Source organism: Otolemur garnettii, unplaced genomic scaffold (genome assembly GCF_000181295.1).
Source record: "Otolemur garnettii isolate 467f Iridium unplaced genomic scaffold, OtoGar3 scaffold00063, whole genome shotgun sequence".
Classification (NCBI taxonomy): domain Eukaryota; kingdom Metazoa; phylum Chordata; class Mammalia; order Primates; family Galagidae; genus Otolemur; species Otolemur garnettii.
In genome coordinates, this window is record NW_003852458.1 from 3312379 (window position 1) to 3335983 (window position 23605).

The following is a 23605-nucleotide window of genomic DNA, read 5'->3' on the forward strand; positions in this document are numbered from 1 at the left end:
GATCCAGGACGCTGACGCAGTGCGAGGAAGCCGCGCCGCCGCCTGACGGGAGCCGGGGAGCCGGGAAGCGAGTTCCCGCGCGTGGCTGTTCAGCTGTCGCCCGGTGGGGCGCCGGTGCTGGCCTCGCCGCAGCCGCCGCACGTGTAGCTGGACAGAGCCTGGACTGCAGGGAGGTAGCCGCTCGCCTTGTGGCGTCCGGGTTTCCTAAATTACCACCGAAAAACAGCAGAAAAGGAGGAAGCGCTTTGTACTTGAGAGAGGGGCCCAAGTTTGGTGTTCGGGGCTGTATGGAATCGCATAGGAACTGGGTTCAGGAGTTTGAGAGGTTAGAACTCCTCTGGCTCTGGCCGTAGGTTTGAAAGTAGTGTTAAGAAAATGAAACTAGTGAATCTTCTTTTCTGATATTCGGATAGCGGATGTTCTGGATCCTGGATCAGAGAAAGCTACACAGGGCTCGGTGGGAAATGAGTGACGTTCGTTCTGTAGGTGTAATGAGGAGAGACCTGGGGGTGTTAATTTATTACTGCAGTAAATAATAACTGCATTGGATCTGGATTTGATTTAAGCAACAGAGAGCCTTGAAAGTTGAATTTCACAAATACTGTAATTATAAATCACATTTTTCATCATGAGGTTCAAACATTTCCCCCATCAGCTAACAGTAGCAACCAAAACAGACATTAGTTTTAGTTTCTTTTCTAGAACCTCCTATTTAAATAGTGAAATGGCCCCAGGGATAAAGAGGAAAATTACCCAGTACAGTGGCCTTGCTTCATTTATTGCTGAGAGCTGGTTCTTTAAGTCCATCTTGCCTTCAGACCTGCAAAAACAATACCTGAATTGAGTAGGTGACCCTAGTTTTGAAGATCCAGGAGCTGTAAATGTGCTGGCTTTGAGAGGTAAGGCCAGGGAGAAGTAACATGGAATAGAAATTAGGGAAAAGAAATTTAATTAGGAAATGTCTTTAATTTTTGCTTTCTAGGAAGCTCCATGTGAGTGTGCGTAGTCCAATTATGGATTTTGGATGGGTTCTATATTTAAGTAGCTTCAGTTTAATATTGATTGCATCCAAGAGAGGGAAAATGGAATAAACTAAGCCTTCCTCCCAAAGCTGACCTTACGTGTGATTCTTGGTAGGAATAAGATGCAAGCCAGCCCCATCCGCATCCCAACTGTTAGCAATGACACGGACTGGGACTCCTGCTTCCATCTGTAAGTATCACAGAAGTTTGACATCACATTCATTGGCCTGAAACCTTGGAACATCCTCCTTAAGGCAAGCATGAGTGAGAGGCTTTGCAAACATCTTATGCAGAAGAGAAGGCTGAGCTTCTGTGTTGTGTTTTAAAAATGATTTTGCCATAATGTCTCATGGCAATTTAGATACGACAGAAGATAATGTTTTTCCTAACTTAAGAAAATTTGTAAATCACAAAAAGTAAAGATTATAACAAGACTGGTAAAGTCATAGAGAATTAACTGTAAGTTAATGAATAAATTAGGTTTTATGAAATAAAGCAGCTGAATGGGGTGGCTCATGTCTATAATCCTAGCACTTTGGGAGGCCCAGGCTGGAGGATCATTTGAAACCAGGAGTACAAGACCAGTCTGGGCAACATAGCAAGATCAGGTCTCTACAATTAAAAAAAAGACAATGAGTAAATAAACCTTCTTACAACCTACTGGCTTATATATAACACATCTCAGCTGATTTAATTTCCCCTACAATTCTATGAGGGGGGGAATTAAAGCTGAATATGAATCAAAGGGAGGGTAAGTCACACAGCTAGTAAGTGATATTCAAATTGGGTATCTGACTCCAGACTCTGTTCTTTAACCATTCTGTATACCAGAGTTTCTCAGCCTCTGTACTGCTGACATTTTGGATTGGCTAACTCTTTGCTGTGGTAGATTGTCCTAAGTATTGTAGCATGTTTGGGAGCGTTCCTCATGTACCCACCAGATGCCAATAGTGCTGCCCCAGTTGTGACAAGCAAAAATGTCTCCATTGCCAAGACAGAGACCTATTGCTTTATACTGGTCCCCTCAAATAGAAACAGTGTGAGCCACATATGTGATTTTATATTTTCTGGTAGCCATATTAAAAAGTGAAGTGAAGGCTCAGCATCTGTGGCTCAAGTGGCTAAGGCGCCAGCCACATACACCCAAGGTGGCAGGTTCAAATCCAGCCTGGGCCCGCCAAACAACAATGATGGCTGCAACCAAAAAATAGCCAGGTGTTGTGGCGGGCGCCTGTGGTCCCAGCTACTTGGGAGGCTGAGGCAGGAGACTCACTTGAGCCCAGGAGTTGGAGGTTGCTATGAGCTGAAATGCCATGGCACTCTACCCACAGGGACAGCTTGAGGCTCCTGTCTCAAAAAAAAAAAAAAATGTGAAGTGAAAATAGAAGGATTTAATTTTAAAACTGTTAGGCAGCTAGCTAGATATGAGTAGAGTGTGACAGATATGGTTAGGCTATTTTGGATTGGTCTGGGTCAGGCTAACCTGGGCTGGTATGGGAAGGAGTCTGATTAAGACCTTGCAGGTGATCTAGGCATCTACCCAGAGGAAAACAAATCATTTTGTCATAAGAACATTTGCACTAGTAGACTGTTTATCATAGCTCAGTTTACAATTACCAAAATGTGGAAATAATCTAAATGCCCACCAACCCAGGAATAGATTAACAAGCTTTGCTATATGTATGCCATTCAGCCATTAAAAAGATACATTTTTTGTATCAACCTGGATTGAGTTGAAATAACATTCTTTAAAGATGTGCATAGTGAAGCATCACAAAAATGGAGAAGCAAGAATCCAGTGTACTCAATTCTAATATGAAGGCAGTAGATGATTTAATACAAGGTGGGGGGTAGGGGAATGAGGAATGTAGGGAGAAGTTAAGGGGTATAGCACACCTCTTAGGGGTGGGACACAATTACAAGAGTGACTTTACCTAACGAACGCAATCAGTGTGACCTAATTCTTTGTACCCTCAATGAATCTCAAACAATAAAAAAAAAAATAATAAATTTTAAGAAAAGACCTTACAGGTGGGTTCTTCTCAAGACCTTGCAGGTGGGTTGTTATCAAGATCTTGCAGGTGGCTTGTTTTCAAGAATTTGCCAGTGGGTTGTTTTGAAAACAAAGTTAATTAAGACCTTGAGACACTTCGAAGAAGCAGCTGATACTCTTTAAGGTTGTGTATAATACCCCAAACTATGCTTTCCACAGAGCACACAGTCACTAGGAAAGGCCAGCTTGCTGTACAAGTTGTTAATTAACTTTTTTTTTTTGCTAAAACTTTACTTGCTTGTTTCAGTTATTTCAGTGACTACCTTGAGCCGCTGTGCTGCTATAACAATACTACATTTTACTTTTCTCAATATATCCAAAATATTATTATACAAAGTCACTAGTGAAATATCTTATTTTTTTATATTAGGTCTTTGAAATGCCCTGTGTATTTTACATTTATAGCACATCCCAATTCAGACTAGCCATATTTCCTGTGCTTGTTAGTCCCATGTGGCTAGTAGTTGCCATATTGGATAGCATTATTCTGTACTACTTCATAAAGTATCTTGAAGTTAAAGATTATATAACTATAATATGAAAATTGAAGTTCAAAAACTGTAGAGTTCATAGTAGAAGATCTTGGAAATAATCTAATAATTCATATTGAATATTACTAATCAGAATTCATATTTATGATGGCAGCTTATAAAATAAGTTATAAGTCTGGCGAGACAGACTCTTCATTCAACCTGACTATTCTTTTTGTCCTTTGAGGTAGCGGACTGGCCCATATTCTTTAGCCATTTTTCTCATCTTTTATTATGATGATGTTAAAAGCTAGTTCGGGTCTTTACATTCTCAATTTGTCAAGACCTCAATCTTTCTCACTCCTTCGAGGTTCTTGCTATTGATGCTTGCTGCCTTTGGTCTTAGCTTAATTTCATTGAAGGCTTGATTTAAAATATTTAGAGATTATAATTTTTAATATCCATAATTAGCAATTTCTTTGGTAACTCCCAATACATTTATCTTCTGTTGTAGGTCTGTGAAATATGCATCATAAGCAAAATCTTCTATTTTGAGGGACTAAATTTTCTTGTTAGTTTTCTTAAGTTATGAGCTCTTGCCACATATTTCCTCTCTTCTTAGTATTTTTCAAATATTGTAAAGATTTCTTTTTCATTCATTTGTTCATCATTTAACAAGCTGTTGATTGTTTTTACTGTGGGCCAGGTATCAGGGTTTTAGAAATAAATGAGGCTCAGCCTCTGCCTGGTAGAATTTATATGCCAGAAGGCAAAGACTCAGAAACAAAACAAAGAAACAAACTAAAACTTTTGATTTTATCCTGTTTTAGAAAGGCAAAGGTGAAATCCTGACCCCACACCCCTTTTATATCCATAGGTCACAGGAAACCAAGATCCCAGCACACCAGCAAACAGATGTGTTGTATTCTTCTTGTGGGTCTGGAGAGAGTGAAGAAGAAACTAAATCTGGGGAGGAGGAAGGGGAGGAGGACACAGACTGTAGGTTTCTTCCTAAAGACGAGTTAGCTCAATGTCAGAAGAAAAGTGCTCAACTGATTAAGGAAAAAATGGTAAAGCAAACAAAATACTCCCGAGGTTTTTGTTCCTGTTAAGAAATATATCCGTTATTTAGAGAAACTTTGCTTTAAATGCAGACTGAAGCACGTGAAGCACTAGAAGATGTTCTGTTTCTTTGTAAGTAAGAAGGGCCCACCTTCTGGTTCCATGCTTGGCTCTCTGGTCATTCTTTCTTGGAGTATTTGTACTCTAAGCTTTAAACTAAAATTTACATTTAGCTCCTCCTATAGATTTTTGATTACCTTTAATTTTGTAAAAATTAAAAAACAAATAATTTTCATGAAAGGTTTCAGGATATCTTTTGGGTAACAAGAGGGCCAGGATAGTGAGGTAGGGGCTCAGAACAAAGGGAGCCACACAGGTCTAGGCTTAGGCCTGGCAAGGATGTGGCTAAGATGCCTGTGGTTATAGTGGAATCATAAGCAAACCAAGGGGCCAGAAACAGGAGGTCGCAGAGGTCTAAGGGCAAGTGAAAGACTTAGGAACTAGGATCTCAGAGCAAGGGGGTAAGAAATAGTGTTCAAAATCCAGGAACATAAGATAGCAAGACATTGACTTTCCTTATTTGAATAAGCGCCAGTCTGCTTCCAAAACATGATTTATTAGATATATGAGACCAGATATTTAATTTTAAGGAATTGCTCATATTTTGGTGAAGTAATGATTTTGCAGTTAGGTTTCCATATTTGCTAGAGATACTCATGAAATGTTTATAGAGGAAACAATAGAATGTCTTTGATTTGCTTTAGCATAATAGAAGGCAAGGGCAGAAGAATGAAGAGTGATATGAAACAAGACAGACCGTGAGTGGATAACTGGTGCAGTACAGAGTCAATCTTCATGCTGGCTATTTTTATATATTGAAACTTTTCATGATAAAAGCTTTAAAAAAGTCACTTTGGCTATCATGAAGAAAGTAGGCTTGGGGGATCAGCATGGAAACAGTTTGAAAGAACTGCTGTAGCCAGGCCAGGAAAAGGTGAGGCTAGCTTACACCAGGTACTCCTAGCAGAAATGAGGGGAAGAGCTTGGTTTTAGATTTAGGAGTGAGGTAGACCCAACTGGACTTGAAGGATAGAACAAGGGATGCAGAGGAAAGAGAAGAGAAAAAAGAAGGCAGGTAAATTTAGTCTTACATTCCAGGATAATAAGTTTATGTGCTATGCTGGAGATTTTCTTTCTTTCTAAAAAGCATAATGACTTACTTGCTCTCTACAGAATACCCAAGCAAACAGGGAACTGATTCGATGTGTCATCCTTTCTCGGATTATTTTTGGAGAAAATCACTGGAAATGTGCACAGGCTTTGGTCAGCCTAGCTTATGGCTATCTGACGCTAAGAGGTACTTGGTTTCCCCAGCTGGGTCTGGGTGGGCAGCCTGTGAAGGCTGAGCTGAGCCCATACACCTTAGTGAGGGCAGGGATGACTGAGAAGGCCCTTTGCTGTCTGTAGTTCACACTTCATCAGGAGAAGGGAGAGTCCATGGATAAAGTAGACAGTGTGGCACAGATCTTAGTAATAATGATAACAAGGATGGTGATGCTAGATAGTGAGTATTCAGTGTGTGCCAAGCTAGTGTCATTTAGACCTCGTAATATCCCATGGTGAGAGATACAATTATTATTCTCAGTTTATGGATGAGGACATGGAAGCACTGTGGGCAAAGGTTCAGTATCAGTCAGTCTAGTCAAGAGGTCAACAGGGAAAGAATAGGAAAGGGCGTATACTCAGCACCAGGTGGGCAGAGCCAGTAATAATACTTGAAGTGCAGGAATAGAACTCAAGTTCTTCGAAGGTCTGGCTTAGGGAAGGCAGGGCCCTTATCCTAGAGAAATGGTACTTCTGGAAAGGACATAAGAATAAGATAAGAATTTATTTGTTAAAACTTAAACCCAAGTGAAAATTTCATGAGGGTAGAAATTTTGTAGTATGAGTTTAATAAATATTTACTGACAGATGGAGGCAAAAGGACATTTCTGGAACCAGGAACATGTCCAACCCAGACCCTCTGTTCCTTGACCGGCCATGTCCCCCTGTGTGCACTGCATATACTTCTATGAAGTCAGTGCCAGTTTGCTGCTTTTGTGGTGTCTTCATACAACCTGAACTTCGTCATCCTTTTGGATGGACATGGATCATACATTGTACTTCTGTCTCAGCTCTTTGAAAAGAGCTTCTGCAAATTTGGAAAGGTTCATTTGAAATGTGTTTTCTAGTTTTACTTTGCTCAGAACTTAAGAAAGGATTGAACTTCATTTTGGCTGCTGCCACTTTGGTGATGGCTGCAAAAGGGAAGAGGGAATGGGATTGCTTCTAGAGCTTTCCCAGGGAAGGCTTTTTGTCCTTTCCTTTGATGTTTGTTACTAACTTCATCGTGGATTGTAACTTGCTAAGGAGGTCACTCACTAAGGCGGTCAGGCACTTTTAGAACACTTGAGGGCTGTAGGTAGCAAAGGTAAGTTGTTTAAAATTATCCCTGTTGCCACTGACTTGCACCCATGCTGTGAAACTAGGCTTCAAGGGCCAAAGGCAGGGCGAGCTGTAGGCGGAGGCTGGGGTGTAAAGTGAGGATTTAGGGGTATAGTGGCCTACTTGGCAGGGATGAATGTGCTTAGCAGCCCCTAGGTTCCTGCAGAAAGAGGGCTGAAAATGAACACCAAACACTGTCATTTTCAGTAGAGAGGAAAGAAAATAGGATAGTATACTCTCTGTTGGCCTTTTTCTTTTCCTGACATGACCAGGCTGTCAACTGAGTGCTCCCAAGTCTGCCTCTGTTAACTCAAGTAGACTGATGTAAGTGACCAGGAACACCAGCTTTCAGTTAGAAAACAAGGGGGAAAAGGAATTTAACAGGAAAGAGGGCTGCCCCTCACTTTTGACGCAGTGCACATCTGAGGGGAAACTGGTGCTAAACCATTAGACCAGCTTGTAGGTCATGGTTTTTTGTGGAGGGGAATAGCTCCCTCACTGTGATCTGTAGAAAGTCAGCCCTGGACACAGGGTTTATATCTTAAAATCTTTAAAAAAGTGTGTGTGGGGGGGGAATTTCTTCCACAGTTCTGTCTAGTTGGGGGTTGGTATTCCTTTTGTCTTTTAGGACCCTCACTGCATTTAGCAATTGGATTCTTTTTACATCTATGTATGACCAATTAGTATCCCCAGCTTCATCATGGATTGAAAAAAAAAATCCCCAGATGGATGTAATTGCATTCATAAGCCTTTGTATTTATGTAATGCCTTTACCAGAAAGCTCAAATTACAGTACTCTACGGCATAACCTAGTCTGTTCCTGGACTTTCTCCATGTGTTTGGCAAAGGACAATTTCTTCAATTATTTTTGTCATTTGACATTTGGAGGCTAGAGAAGCTTTATGGGTTGAAAAGGTCACATGACATTAGCAGCAAAATTGGGAACAGGATACTTAGCTTCCACTTGAGTCTCTATCCATGATTTGCAAACTCAGCTTGACAGCCAGGAGGGCTACATGAGAACTACTGTGAAGCTAGTTAAAATTAGAGATTTCTGGACCCCACTCCTCTAGAGACTCAGTCAGAATGTAGACCCAGGAATCTACATTCTTTACAAGCATTTCCAATACTTTTTATTCACAGCCAGAGTTAGGAACAAATACTATAAACCAGAGGACAGCTGTACTGCCCACCTTACCCCTCCCAGGAATGTTTTGATTGAACTGTGCCTTGTTAATGTCTTTCTTCTTGTTACCCATCCTCCAACAGGCCTCCCAGTTCAGGCTAAGAAGCATGCTGAGTCTGCCAAGAGCACGCTGTTGACCTGGAAGTCCAACATGACCTCACAAAAGGATAAAAGAGAAATTCTGGAAGCTCTGGTCATGCTCTATTACACTCTGGGGGTGGCCTGGCTCCTGCAGAACCAATATCCTTCCTTTCCCAGCTGAGTTTAGTGACTGGGGCCACAGGCTCCACATGCCACATTGGTCATCTCATACAGGAGGGTGAGAGATGGAACCAGGACCCTGTTTGGTTCCAATGTCTGGGCCTGCTCCATAAGCCTCTCATTTCCATTTAGAATAGTATGAGGTTTGCTGCTATGCCTGTTCATATAATCTCTTGAGTTGAGCTATGGGAGGGATCTGACTAAATGACACATCCCCTGGCCACCTGAAGGTTTTGTGAGTCTTGCTCAAAAATCAGTATTAGTAAACAGGATGTCAGTGGTGGTGGTGCCAGTGGCAGTGTAGAAATGGAGAAATAGATGGTCATTTAAAGCAATTTGGCAAGCTAGCTAGCGTGTTTTAATCCCCTGGGGAGCTTTAAGAATTACTTCTGCTTGGCCCCCACCCCTTTGATATAAAAGCCCACCAGGTGATTGAAATGTAAAGCTAAAAACCACTAGTGTAACAACTCTGATCATTTTCCTTTTTGGAAATGCTATTGAGAATACTGCCTGTGAGGCGAGAAGCCAAGTAAAATAGACTAATGGAGTAGTTCTTCAGATCCCCAGAGGGGAACTATGGTATGTGCCTCTCCTCAAAAAGTTTGTAGTTTCTGACAGCCTTTTGGTACCATCTCCACTGGGAAGATGTCAAGGGCATTTCATATTCATGAATAGTTCTGAGCACTCTTTGAGTTCACTTGCCCTTAGTCTCTTCTCTTCATATCCCCCATTCTATTTTTTTGTTCCTAATACTCAACTTGCAAAATCTGCTATGTAGCCTCTGTTATACCCTTGGGGGGAGCTATTAAAAATGTGGGAAATAGAAGGATATTTGGGAATTAAGGGGATTTTCTTTTCTTCTATTACCTCTGGCCAAAAATCTGCTTTGCTTGCACTTTCTGAATGACCCAAAAATTCCCTTTCAGCATAATTAGTTCCTCTCTGTTACATTCATAGGAACCAGCTTGGGGAAAATGAATAACTATTGTCATGCAGTAGATACCTCTGAAGGAAATCCAGTGTAATTTACAGTTGCATTTCACTCCTGCAAATACTCACCTTCCACTCCAGCCCACCACCACTGGAAACCCAAGGTCCTACTCCTTTTCTAAAGAACTTTTCCTTCATGACAACAGGCATACTCGGAAATAGAGAACATGTAATAGTTAAGTACCTACTTTCAAATATTGCTTCATTTCTCGAAAGGGCCCTTTTGTTCTCTTATCAACGGCTGTCCCTGTGCAGTGGCAGTTGGCTTGTGTGCCTGGCATTCTCCTTGACTGATTCACTGGCAGAGAGTCCTATTTCAACCTACAGAAGGCAGCAAGAAACCTGAAGGAACTGAAAGAGTTCCATCAGGGAGGCATTTGTGGATTACAAGTCTCAGAGAAAGACCTAACAATTGCTTTGGGCAGGTGAGATCTGGGCTTGAAGAAGCTAAGGATTGTATGAATGTGGTTTGGAGTTACATGACTGTCCTGTAGTCTATGTAAGGGAGAAAAGTATTCAGAACAAAAAACCCAGAAACTCAAACAATAATTAAGGAGGCTATTAATTACTAAATGCACACACTGTACTCTCAGCACTTTGTGCTCTGCACCGTTTAATCCCCATGACATTGAGGTAGTTGGTATGGTCATTAGTCCATTAAGGAGAGATCAAGGAGACTGAGCTGAAGTTAAACAAATTGTCCAAGATGACACAGCTTGTAAGTGTTGGATCCATGATCTGAACTCAGTGACTCTTAGCTGTTCCTTAAGCTGCCTCTCATGCTTATTCTAGCATTTGTTTTTTCTGAACTGCCACCTACGTTTGTCATTACATGTGACATCTTAACAGATAAGGAACATGTAATGACAATTGGAGGCTATGAAAGCTATGCACAGTGTGTGCATTTTAAATTAAAGTTCTGTTGCATATGTAAACAAAGTTTGTGGATTGTTCAAGCCAGACTTAACTGTTTTGCTGTTGAGTTAGGGTTCCTCTGAGAAGCACAATATTTAGAAATGAGAGTGGGCCTACTTAAAAGGTTATCTGAAGTAAAAAAAAAAAAAAAATAGTGTTTCCTAGATTTTTCATATATCTTCACATCCTTAAAACCGATCTATTTCCAAAACTGTAAGCTTTGGCACAGTAGTACATATGACTGAATGGTAAGTAAGTTAAATACAAGCATTATGTCTGCCTTCTCTAAACAGCCATGAATCTGAAGTCAAATGGGAAATGACTGGGAGATGTTGGAATGTTCAGAGCTAAATCAAACTTAAATCCATAGGGCCATAAATTAGTCTGGTGAATGTCTACTCCTGTCACATAGGGCAGTGGCTAAAGCTTTTCTGCCTATTATGAAAGATAACCTTATTCTTTTTTCAAAAAATACCAGTGCTCATTTCATTTCATGGTACTTATTTATTTGTGAATAAATGAATGACAGATTCTTGCTCTGTTGCCCAGGCTAGAGTGCAATGGTCTCACCATAGCTCACTGCAACCTCAAACTCTTGGGCTCAAGTGACCTTCCTACCTCAGCCTCCCGAGTAGATGAGATTATAGGTAAATGCCATCACGCCCAGCTAGTTTTTCTATTTTAAGTATAGACAGGGTCTCACTCTTGCTGAGGCTGGTCTTGAACTCCTGGCCTAACCAATGGTCCTGCCTTTGCCTCCCAGAGTGCTAGGATTATAGGCATGAGCCACCATGTCTGGCCTACAATATTTATCAAATACCAGTTTTGTGCATGTACTATTCTAAGTATTGGAGTGCTTACTAGGTCTAATCTACATGCTAGACACTGTTGTAAATTTTATTTTTATAGATAAGAACATTAAGGCACAGAAAGACCAACTCAAGGTGACAGAACTAGTAGCTAGGATTGTAACTGGGGCATCAATCCATAGCTCATCTACCCCACAGCGAGTTCTGTATGATATTGATCAAGTACCTGGGAAGGGCAAGTACCTTTTTCATTTTAAGTATAGAGAAACTAAGGCAAGATTTTTCAGGCCAGATACCTTGCTAATATCTCCCTATAAGCTCTTTTTTTTTTTTTTTTTGAGACAAGAGTCTCACTGTGTCACCCTTGGTAGAATGCTGTGGCATCACAGCTCACAGCAACCTCAAACTCATGGGCTTAAGTGAGTCTCTTGCCTCAGCCTCCCAAATAGCTGTGACTACAGGCACCCTCCACAAAGCCTGGCTATTTTTTTGTTGCAATTGTCATTGTTGTTTAGCTGGCCAGGGCTGGGTTCAAACCTGCCTGCCTCAGTGCATGTGGCTGGCGCCGTAACGACTGTGCTATGGGCACCAAGCCTCCCTAGAAACTCTTGATGAAAGCCATTATAATTCTATAATTTATGTTCTTATGGGCAAGGGAAACAGTTGGTCTCATTGATCAAAGAATTATTTTTATAAAAAATTATCAGGTGACATACCAGTGTTCTTTTAATTAATCTTCAGGGAAGGATAAATCTTTCAGCTTAAAAAAGTTGTAACTATAACTAAAAAGCCTCATAATTTTATGCACATGAATATATTTTTTTCTAATTTTTAAAAAATTTTTAGAGACTGGGATCTTACTGTATTGCCCAGGCTGGCTTTGAACTCCTGGGCTCAAGCAATTCTCCTGCTTAGCCTCTGGAGTTTCTAGTACTATAGGTGCATGCCACCCATGCCCAAATCACACATATATATACTTTTTGTTTTGTAAAAGTTTTCAGTTAGCAGTAATCACACCTCGGATAAACCTCATTGGTTACAATCCTGTCATTGCACAAAGCTTATCTTGTTTTGTAGAGATGAGATCTTGCTGTGTTGCCTAGGCTGGTCACAAACTTCTGGCCTCAAGTGGTCCTTCTGCTTTGGCCTACGAAAGTGCTGACATAGGCATGAGCTACTGTGCCTGACCATCACAAATGTATTTTTATTTTAATTTGGGAATATAAAGATTAGGGGGAAGTAATATTGACTTTATATCTACTGCATGTTAGGTGATTTTTACTTATTTTTCATATAATATTTAATCTTCACAACAACCTTGCAATGTAGTTATGTTTCACTGTAGTTTATTTGGAAGAAAGTGTAGGTTCCTGGAATTTGATAATTGTCAGAACTGGCTTTAAATTACCTGTGTTGTCATTTTGCCTTGCTCCCTCTAGAAAGATAAACCTCAATGAGATGTTTTATCCACCCCTTAAAAGAATTGCATTCCCAATTTTCTTGTGGAAATTTTGAATATACAGACAGGTATGAAGGAGAAATAAAAGTCAATTTTAATGCCACCATCTAGACATAACTGCTGTGAATATTTTGGAGATTGATTACACTGTCTAGCTTTCTCATATTTTGAGTGCAGTTTTTGTCTTACTTTTTTCACTTAGCACATTTTAAATCCCTCATATTGTTAGTCTAAAAAGAAAACATGATTTTTAATGTTTCTGAAGAATTTTATTGTGTGTTGTGCCATAATTTATTTAACCACTCCATTTGAAGTGGACATTTATGTTGTTTTCTCTGTTCTCTCTCATTTTTAACTGAGGAGGAATAAGCCAAACTAAATTAAATAAAACAAAGCAGAAACTTTCTTTGGCCTGAGTGAGAGGGAACCAGAGGTAATAAAAGTTTGATTTTTAGAAGGTCTATGTTTATGGGTAAATTATCCCATCTTGTGAATTACTGGAAGTCATGTTTTCCATTTGCTTTTTTATAAAATGAGATGATATCATGATATATTAATGGGTTTAATAAGTGGCAGTCAGTGAAATCTGGTGGATAAACTGCAGGAAATAGGAGTTTATTTACAGTAAGGGTGGATTTAGCCAACCACCCAAATTATTGGCTTGTGGAGGCTAAATTCTTTAGTTCTTAGAATATCCTTTTGTATCTGCAAAGCAAGTGGCCTCTTTGACTTTCCACCTTCATTCTTTTCTTGTAGAGCCTCCTTGGCCATCCACAGGCTGAATCTAGCTCTGGCATACTTTAAAAAGGCGATTGGCGATGTTGTTGCTGCCAAAGGTGATAGGACGCCAGATCTGATTAGTCTATATGAGGAAATTGCTCAGATTGAACAGCTGAGGAGGAACCACGACCAGGCCATCCAGTACTTGCACCAGGTTGGTGGCTGGGCTGAGGCCCAGGCTAGGTGGTCTTATCGGCTCCAGGGTCAGGGAATCCATTCTGTTTTAACCCCAACTTCCCTCTAAATCCACACAGGAGCTCTTTGTCAACCTTTGTCAATGTGGGTAGAGGGCACTGACTCAGGTGGTGGACCTGCTGTGTCATTTGACCTGTAGATAACACTTGCCTTCCTGGCTCCCCTTCTCATCCCTGTAGGTGGTGGGAAGAAGAATCCAAGTGTGAGTCTACAAAGAAAAAAGACATAGGGGAAACTGAAACACAAAGGGCCTTTTAAATGAAAAATCATGGTATTTAGTGTAATTATGTCATTTGTTTTTTAAGCTAATCTAGCCAGATTATATTTCCAAATCTGAGGTTAAACTAACAAAAGGATGTTTCACTTGGAGGTAACTAACTTGACAAATGCCAACGGGAAACCAAAACAAAACCTAGGAAGGAATGTTGAGTCTATCATATGATAACAGTTTAGGGTACTTTTATCATGTACTCGAAACTGCTGGTTAAATCCACCTTTTCTTTTTGTTTATGACTTCAGGTATCTTCCCCAGTGACAAACAGGTCAAAAAGTGAGTTTCCTGTATCATAGAAAGGGTGTAATGCAACCTAACAGTATACCTGAAAATAGATACTGAAGAAAAGGCATTGCAAACAATCCTGCAAAGATTATAAACGGCACACAATGGAGAAACATTAGGGAATGCTGCTCTGAAAATAAGGAGCCCATTGTTGACAGAGAAAGCCAGTTTGTTTTGTGTATTCAAGACTTTTGTAAAGCAGTTGGCTAGGTCAGAATGGATAAAACTATTAATAAATATCAGAATTTCCTAGAAACACCAAAAAATAGGATTTATGGAATCATTTTGTTAAGTGCTCTTGAGGACATATTGATTCACTTAATCCTTCATTCATAATAGCCCTATGAAGTAGGTACCATTATTATTTTATCTCATTTTAAGGATGAGAACAACTCAAGTTTATAGAGAGTTGTAGCTAATTCAGCTGAAGTTGTACAGTTAACAAGGAGTAGAACAGGATTTGAACTTTGAAAATTTGGCTCTCAAGCCCGTAGTGGTAACAACTCTGCCCTGTGTCCTGGCTCCAAAGTGTTGTCTGCTAATCCCTTCAGCAATTTGAAACACCTCACAGTGTTTGGCCTGTAAAATATTAAGTACAAGTGGTTCTTTTGTTGCTAGTGAGTGTAGACTAGTTGTTTTTTTATACTTTCTCCTTCCTAAGTGTTATACTTTACAGTTTAGCACAAATGAAAAGAATAATAAAATCTTTCACGTTTTTAGTGCTTACTATAATGTATATGCCAGGTAGTATTCTAAAGAGTTTACATAAATTGATTTAATATTTACAATAACTGTGACAATTGCTGTTAATCATCTATGTTTTACATTAGAAGAGGTTAAGTTAAAAAGACTTGCCTTATGTGACAGTAAGTGGCTGAGCTGGGATGGAAAATTCAGGCACTGTGGCTGTAGGATCCATGCTTTACAAGACTGCCTTGAGACTGAACTCTTGAGAAACAGCTAAGATTATGGTTTTATTTTTGCTATGAAACCTTATGGAAATATTTCTAGTTAACATTGAGAACTTACCATGTGATAGGTACTGTGCCCAGTGCTTTACATATAGATCCACCATCTCCATCTTTCTCAAACCATAATCAGTAGGAACTATATATTGCTTCTACATGTGAAGGCAAAATTACTCACTTCAAGCTAGGAAGTGGCAGGCCTGGGAGTCAACTCATCTCTCATCTAGCTCCATGGTTAGCTATATATTGGCTCTCAATCAACTAGCAATTCTATGGGAACTACTAGAAAGTCCACAGTGAAACATTCATTTGGGTACTTACCTTTTCATAATGTTGTTTATTACAGGCTCATTCGATCTGTGTTTCTTTGTTCACTGAAGTTAGCCCTAAAACCGCAGAGACAAGTGCATTACTAGCCAAAGCTTATGCCATATCTGGAGAGGCCCAGCACAAAGGTAGGTAGACAAGCTGCCCTTGCAGTTAGGTTATCATCATTTCCCAGCCACCTGAGGGAAGCACTTTGTCAAATCATCTACTATAAATGGGATTATAATTATCTATTTGTGCCTATAGTGCAAAGATTAGGCTGGTCAAGCTTTCCTACAAAGTCAATTACAGATGAGTTTAAACCTGATAATATACCCCCAAATTAGTTGAAACATTAGAACCCCCCCCCCAAAAAAAATCTGGTTTCTATTTCCTTAAAAACTCAGCAAAAATCACCCTCATAAATAGTAGAGATTGTACACACTATGTGCGTGAACTGTGATACTGGTTGATGAGAAAATCCAATGATAAAGGAGAAAAGCATTGGTTTCTCTATTCCTCCTCTTCTACTCTAAATCTCCTTGACTCTTTTCTCTCTTTTACAAGAGAGGAGGTTTGTAGTAGTTAGAAATTTCTTGACCTATATTCACAAGGTACTAGAGTTCCAGAGGAAACCCAAATGATTAACTTAGCCTTCAACAATAATAGTTCTTTGTCCAGCAAGGTCATCTTTTTGAAAGTGGGTAACTTTAGGACAGACACAAATGAACTGTGTATTCACAGGATGGTGTATCATTCTCAGCTGTCTTTATCAGATTAATGAACACTGATGCATTTAATGGCCTATCAGGAAGAATTTAGGATTTGTGAAGAATATAATTAAAACATTTAAAAATGTTTATTTTCTTTGCTTATGAAAGTAATCCCTTTTGGGCTAGGCATGGTGGCTCATGCCTATAATCCTAGCACTCTGAGAGGCTCAGGTGAGTGGATTGCTTGAGCTCAGGAGTTTGAGACCAGCCTGAGCAAGAGCGAGACCCTGTCTCTAAAACATAACCAAGTATTGTAGCAGATACCTGTAGTCCCAGCTAGTTGGGAGGCTAAGGCAAGGGGGATCACGTGAGCCCAAGAGTTTGAGGTTGCTGTGAGCTATGACACAGCGGCACTCTACTGAGGGTAACATGCTGAGACTCTGTCTCAAAAACAAATAAAAAATGTAATCCATCATGATGCATGTTATGTTCCAGGTAAAGGAGAGGGAGAAAGAGAAAATTAGAAAGTTTTGCATCCTATGTTTTTCTTTTTTTTTGAGATAGAGCCTCAAGCTGTCCCCCTGGGTAGAGTGCTATGGCATTACAGCTCACAACAACCTCCAACTCCTGGGCTCAAGTTAGTCTCCTGCCTCAGCCTCCCAAGTAGCTGGGTCCACAGGCACCTGCTACAATGCCTGGCTATTTCTTTTGGTTGCAGCTGTCATTGTTTGGCAGGCCTGGGCTGGATTCGAACCCTCCACCTTAGGTGTATGTGACTGGTGCCTTAGCCACTTGAGCCACAGGCGCTGAGCTCCTACGTTTTTCAATGCTTGTATTATCCGTGTCAGTAAGTGAATAGTTTTTTCAGTTTGCAGAATTTATTTATTTATTTATTTTTTGAGACAGAGTCTCAAGTTGTTGCCCTGATCAGAATCTCACTATGTCAACCTCAGTAGAGTGCTGTAGCACCATAGCTCACAGCAACTTCCCAACTCTTTGGCTTAAGTGATTTTCTTGGCTTAGCCTCCGAAGGAGTTGGGACTACAGGTGCCCACCACAATGCCCAGCTATTTTTTTGTTGCAGTTGTCATTGTTTTTGTTGGCCTGGGCTGGGTTCAAACACACCAGCCTCGGTGTATGTGGCCGGCACCCTTACCCACTGAGTCATGGGCACCGCCAGTTTGCAGACTTTGTTTTAGAAATTAAAACACTTGGGCTCGGTGCCTGTGGCTCAGGTGGCTAAGGCGCCAGCCACATAGACCTAAGGTGGCGGGTTCGAATCCAGCCCAGGCCCGCCAAACAACAATGATGGCTGCAACCAAAAACTAGCCGGGCATTGTGGTGGGCGCCTGTGGTCCCAGCTACTTGGGAGGCTGAGGCAGGAGACTTACCTGAGCCCAGGAGTTGGAGGTTACTGTGAGTAGAGATGCCATGGCACTCTACCCAGGGGGACAGCTTGAGGCTCTGTCTCAAAAAGAAAAGAAATTAAAATACTTTATTATAAATATTTCTAGAATATAAACTGATTTTGTATCAAGATTCTTTGAAACTTTTAAAACTGTATGTAACTTAAGCTTATTATTATAGTAATGTGTTTCATTTTCTACTTTCTAATCTAGAAAATACATTGCAAGTGAGATCTAACAAAGGAAAAAAATAAATTGCTTCTTAGAGAAAACCAATAAACACAAAAATAGCTATTTCAAAACTATGACACACCTAATCAAGAAATAGATCTTAAAGTCTATTAATCCTCCGATTTAAAATAAATGATCTCTCAAGGAAAAATAAATCTGCCATTAAAGCAACTTGAATCAAAGCAGAACCACTCTCATTAAGGGAAATTACGTTATATGTAAGAAAAGTGTAATGCTTTAGAAAATGAGGAAAAGTAATTTCTGTGTTGGAGAGTAAGCATACTAAATACTTTCTGTTCATGTATATTTTTGTTATATGTTAAAGTACCTGTTCAGATAAGAAAAGTGATATAAACATGAACACCATAACACCAAGTTCCTGAACTATTTTTTTCAATTTAGCTTGGGGAAAACCAACTAAAAAGCTTCAAAATCCAAGGATAGACTGGTCCCAAAGCATTTCCTCCTCTGTCCTTTCTTTGCCTTGTTCTTTTTTCTCTTTTCTATGCTTACGTTCCTCTTTCTTGGAGGCTACATCTTGGCTTTTTTTCTCCTTTCAATTTTTAAGCTTTTCTGTACTGACCTGTACAGTTTCTGTTTCCACCTCTGTTTTTTTTCTTTCAGTGCTTTTGTGTTTATCTAAATCAATTTCCTCAAAACTTCTTTTCCTCTTATGCTTGGGCTGTTACTCCTTTGATTTTTCTTTGCCTTCCTTTGGGTACCTTTTCCTTTTCTGATGTATCTGTTTGTGACTGGCTTGATGAGTACTGATAACTGTTATCTGAGCAGTGAACTCCAGATTTTACACTGTATGAGCCACGATTATATTCCTGCTGACTAAAGTTCAGGGGTACTGGTTTTTCTGAGAAACAGTCCCTGGTGAATTGATAATAGCTCAGAGAGTCTAGTCTCAGCCTGCTATCACGAGCTGGTAACCACTGAGGTAACCGATTTTCCACTGTTTGTGAAATATTGCATGATCTTGGGTAGGTCTGGATGGTTTCAGATGGGAGTCTTTGATCAAACATTCTATACATGGATCTAGATTAGAATCAACCTCTAGAGTCTTTGTACCAATAGATTTCCAAATAGTCTTCTCTCATCTTTCTGAAACAAGTTTTTGGCTCTAAGCCTCTGACTTTCTGTACTTTAATATAATCTTGAAAGTTATCTTGAAAAGAGTTGTATATCTTCTTTGAGTGCTTCATTAGGTTGACAAAAAGGGATTGTCCTTATCAGGCTGAGAACTTGGTGGAGAAATCTGACCATATTCACTTAGTTATTCTGCATGAACTTGCCCCAGATAGTGAGACTATGAAATAACGGGGAAGTTTGCTGTGAGCTGTGACACCATGGTACTCTACCCAGAGTGACAGCTTGAGACTCTCATAATGTGAAATCCTTTGTTATTCAAACTGAACACTACGCCATAAACATCTTTGAACTTCTTGTAAAAAGCTATCTTTGTTTATTCAATTGTAGGCAGGGGCGGGCGTCTACAACTACTGTTCCACTCCTCCCCAACGCCGGGAGATAGGCTGTGGTGCAGGTGGCAGAGAGGCAGGAACAACCCCTGCTGCCACCGCTGCCGCCTCCACCACCGAGCACTGCAGAATTTTTGATATTTTAATTATTTTCTTAAGCATGAATGTCTACTTAGGACTTCCTGATTCCTCATTTTTCAGCTAATCATTTTTCTCCTTTGAAAATATTCTTGTATATACTTACAGTGCATATGTTCTATACATATTTGAGTCTTACAAAGTTGTCTTTGTGGTTATAAGAAATTTAATCTATTTGTAAATATGTGCAATTTTTATCTTTTTGTTACTGTTGTTTTATTGTTGTGTTGCTGTGTCATCCTTGGCATGATCATAGCTCACTGCAGCCCACACTTTTGGGTTCAAGTGATCCTCTTGCCTTGGCTTCCTGAGTACCAGGGACTATAGGCTGCCACTGCACCTGGCTAATTTTTCTATTTTTAGTAGAGATGGGGTTCCACTATGTTGTAAACACTGGCCTGAAACTCATGTGCTAGGATTACAGTGTGAGCCACCATGCCTAACCTCACTTTTTTTTTTTAAGTGTAAAAAGCATGGAGTGTCCAAGGCTACCTTATTCTTTTCTTACATACTATTTCTTTTTTTTTTTTTTTAATTGAGATGGAGCCTTGAGCTATCCCCCTGGGTAGAGTGCCATGGCATCACGCTCACAGCAACCTCCAAGTCCTGGGCTCAAGCGAGTCTCCTGCCTCAGCCTCCCAAGTAGCTGGGACTACAGGCGCCTGCCACAACACCTGGCTGTTTTTTTGTTTTTTGTTTTTTGTTTTTTTTTTGGTTGCAGCCATCATTGTCGTTTGGTGGGCCCAGGCTGTGGATTCGAACCCGCCACCTTAGGTGTATGTGGCTGGCACCTTAGCCGCTTGAGCCACAGGCACTGAGCCCATACTATTTCTTAATTACAAAGAAAATATAGGTCTTCACATTACATGATTGACTAATTCAAATTCCAGATTAACAGTTTATATATCAAAATTTAAAATATAAATTAGATAGAAGAATGTGTAGTATTAGAATAAAAAATACTAAAATGAGGTCATACCAAAAGAAGGGATTGACAGATTTAATTACAAAAAGATTTAAAGCTTGTATCTGGCCCAAAGTACCATAAATAAAATTAAAAACAACTTAGTCAAGTCGATTGATAACCTAAATAGACTCTTAAGATGAATTTGTAGTTATCTTTCTAAGAAAAATCTCCAGGTCCAGATGAATTTACTGGATAATTCTGTCATTTAAAGAAGGAATAATGCCAATTCTACGTAACTTCTCTCAAAAATAGAAGAGGAGGAAATAGTTTGTAACTAATTTTAGACGCCCAGCATTACCCTAATATCAAAGCTTGGCAAAAACACTAGAAAAAAAACAACAAAAAGACAACTACATACCAATACCTTTCACACATGTAGATGAAAAAATTATTAAGAAAAAACACAGCACTACATAAAAAAAAATACAGCATGATCAAGTAAGGTTTTTTCTCAATAATGTCAGACTGTTTCACTATTCAAACCTTAATCCATATACTTCTGCCATATTAATAGTCCAGAGATAAAAATCATGTGATCTTATTTGATGTAGAAAAAGAATTTGACTAAATTCAACATCCATTCATGATGGAAGGCAGCTTTCTCAATTTATTAAAAATAAGCATATATGAAAATCCTACACCTAACAGCATACTTAGTGATGAAAGACTGAGTGCTTTCTCCATAAGACCTAGAACACGGCTCGGCGCCCTTAGCATACACCAAGGCTGACGGTTTGAAACTGGCCCAGGCCAGCTAAACAGTAATGACAACTGCGACAAAAAGTAGCTGGGCGTTGTGTTGGGTGCCTATAGTCCCAGCTACTTGAGAGGCTTAGGCAAGAGAATCGCTTAAGCCCCGAGTTAGAGATTTCTGTGAGCTGTGATGTCATCTCACTCTATTGAGGGCAATATAGTGAGACTCTGTCTCCAGAAAAAAAAAAAGTCGCAAAACAAGACAAGGATATACACTCTTGCCACTCCTTTTCAACATTATACTGGTAGACCTAGTTAATGCAATGAAACAAGGAAATACAAGCTATACTATTTGGAAAGGAAGATATGAAACTGTTTTTGTTTGCAGATGATATAATTGTCTAATTATAAAATTTGAAAGAATTGATGACAGATCTCTTGAAACTAATAAGTAATTATAGAAAAATTGCTAGATAGTAAGTTAATGTACAAAAGTAAATCACTTTTTCATATACCACAAGGAGCAAGTGGACTTTGAAATTAGAAACTACCATTTACATTAGCATCTGAAGAAATGAAATTATCAGGCATAAATTTAACAAAATATTTGCAAGAGATATATATGAGTAAAACTATAGAACTCTGATGCAGTTAAGGAACTAGCAGGCACAGTGGCACCTGCCTGCAGTTCCATCTACTTGGAAGGCTGAGGTTCAAGGATCAATGGAGTACAGTTTGAGACTAGTCTGGGAAATGTAGGATGACTCCTATTTCCAGAGAGAGAGAGAGAAAAGAAAGATATTCCGTGTTCATGGATAAGAAGATTTGATATTGTCAAGATATCAGTTGTTTTCAACTAGATTCATCTCAAGTTCAATTCCAAAGTCCCATCAAATTATTTTGTGGATATTGATAAACCGATTTGAAGTTTATATGGGTAGGCCAAAATAGCCAACATAGCGTTGAAAGAGAAGAAAAATATTGGAGGACTGACACTACATGACTTTAAGACTTTTTATAAAGCTACAGTAATCAAGACAGTGTAGTTGGTATTACCAAAATTTTCTCATTGTTCCTATGCATTTTCTAGATGGATTACATAAACAGTATTATGTTTATGTAATGTCCTATGTTGGAATAAGAGACAATGTTAAAATTAAATTTTCAAACAATTACAACTGTATTTTTGAAGTACTTTTAAAATTATGGCTTACTCCCACCCCACAAAATAGGAACCTCAGTAAACAGTACTTGCTATCAGAGCTTAATTTAGCTAAAATATGGTCTAGATGTGTACCTGGTAGTTTAATATGGTAGTTATATAGAGTCTTAGGGTTAATAAGACTGGTTATGCAGAAGCTTTCTTTTACTACAGAAAATTTATACATTTCATAAGGAGAATAAAAATTACAACATCATCTGATTCCATCAAGTCATATCTTGGCTTTTAAGAGTCCTTATGAGACTTGGAATGAAAACAGGCACGAACTTCAAGCATGAAAATATCAGTTGAGCTAGAACTGATACTAGACACTTGTAAAGGTTAGAAGTTTGCATTATATAATTGTTAATATTTTTTCCAGATGCTGTTGAGGTATATTTTATAAAAAGTATCAGTGCATATCAAGCAACACTGGGCTCAGAAGATTTTGAAACACTGAGTACCATTGAAGATTTTTGCAAGTGGCTTATCCAAAATGGGGAAAAACAGGTAACTATGATCAATTCATAGTGATAATTGCTAGTTTCTTAGATGAAGACAGCTTTTTTCATATTAAATTCAGAAGCTGGAGCTCAGACAAGTCTCAGATTAAACCAGGATTAACACACAGGACTGGTACAGCTTGGGATATTAGTAAAAAAGTGTTTTTCTCATATCTTGATAACAAAGTCCTTTAAATCTAGGAAATATATAAATTAAATTTAACATTTTAAGTCAAAATTGGCTTCCACTTTTGGATCTAGCTACCAGGTGTTTTGGTGTGGAGGTCTTTTGCTCTCAATCTGATCTTCAACTTTTAATTAGCCACAATTTTGTTTTCACATTTTAAAAAAGTTATAGAAAATGCTTTTTTGTTGCTAACTTTTTTACCTGTAAGTAAAAAACTTTGGCCTGAACTTTATGTAGCAGCATGTACACCAAGCATCCTCAAACTGCAGCACGCGGGCCACATGCAGCCCGCCTATGACATTTATCCGACCTGCAGGGTGTTTTTGTGCCCCTGCCTCCCTGCTTAGCAGCTTTCTTGTATATCGGCCTTCTGGACAAAAACACAAAAGGACCTAAGTTCCAGATGTGTCTGACTCTAGATCAGTAGGCCTATGGACAGGTGACTTTTACCACTAGAAAGCAAGCTCCATGAGGGCAGTAATTTTTGTCTGTTTTTTTCACTGCCGTGTCTTCAATGCCTGAAATGGTAACCAGCACATAGTAGGTGCTTGTTAACTTTTTTC

The 23605-nt window shown here is 39.3% G+C and overlaps 1 protein-coding gene and 2 pseudogenes across 1 annotated transcript; 1 reads left to right on the forward strand and 2 right to left on the reverse strand.

Moving 5' to 3' along the window:
- The first annotated feature begins 259 nt into the window (after positions 1-259).
- On the forward strand, positions 260-22863 carry TTC23L (tetratricopeptide repeat domain 23 like). The gene is made up of 8 exons (XM_012807102.2): positions 260-325; positions 1138-1212; positions 4423-4615; positions 5841-5964; positions 8361-8517; positions 9828-9953; positions 13468-13645; positions 22735-22863. Exons 1-8 carry the CDS (start codon positions 288-290, stop codon positions 22756-22758), a joined length of 915 nt encoding a protein of 304 aa, XP_012662556.2. The 5' UTR covers positions 260-287; the 3' UTR covers positions 22759-22863.
- On the reverse strand, positions 12070-12314 carry LOC111726403 (annotated as a pseudogene).
- On the reverse strand, positions 18297-19077 carry LOC100966789 (annotated as a pseudogene).
- Positions 22864-23605: the final 742 nt, after the last annotated feature.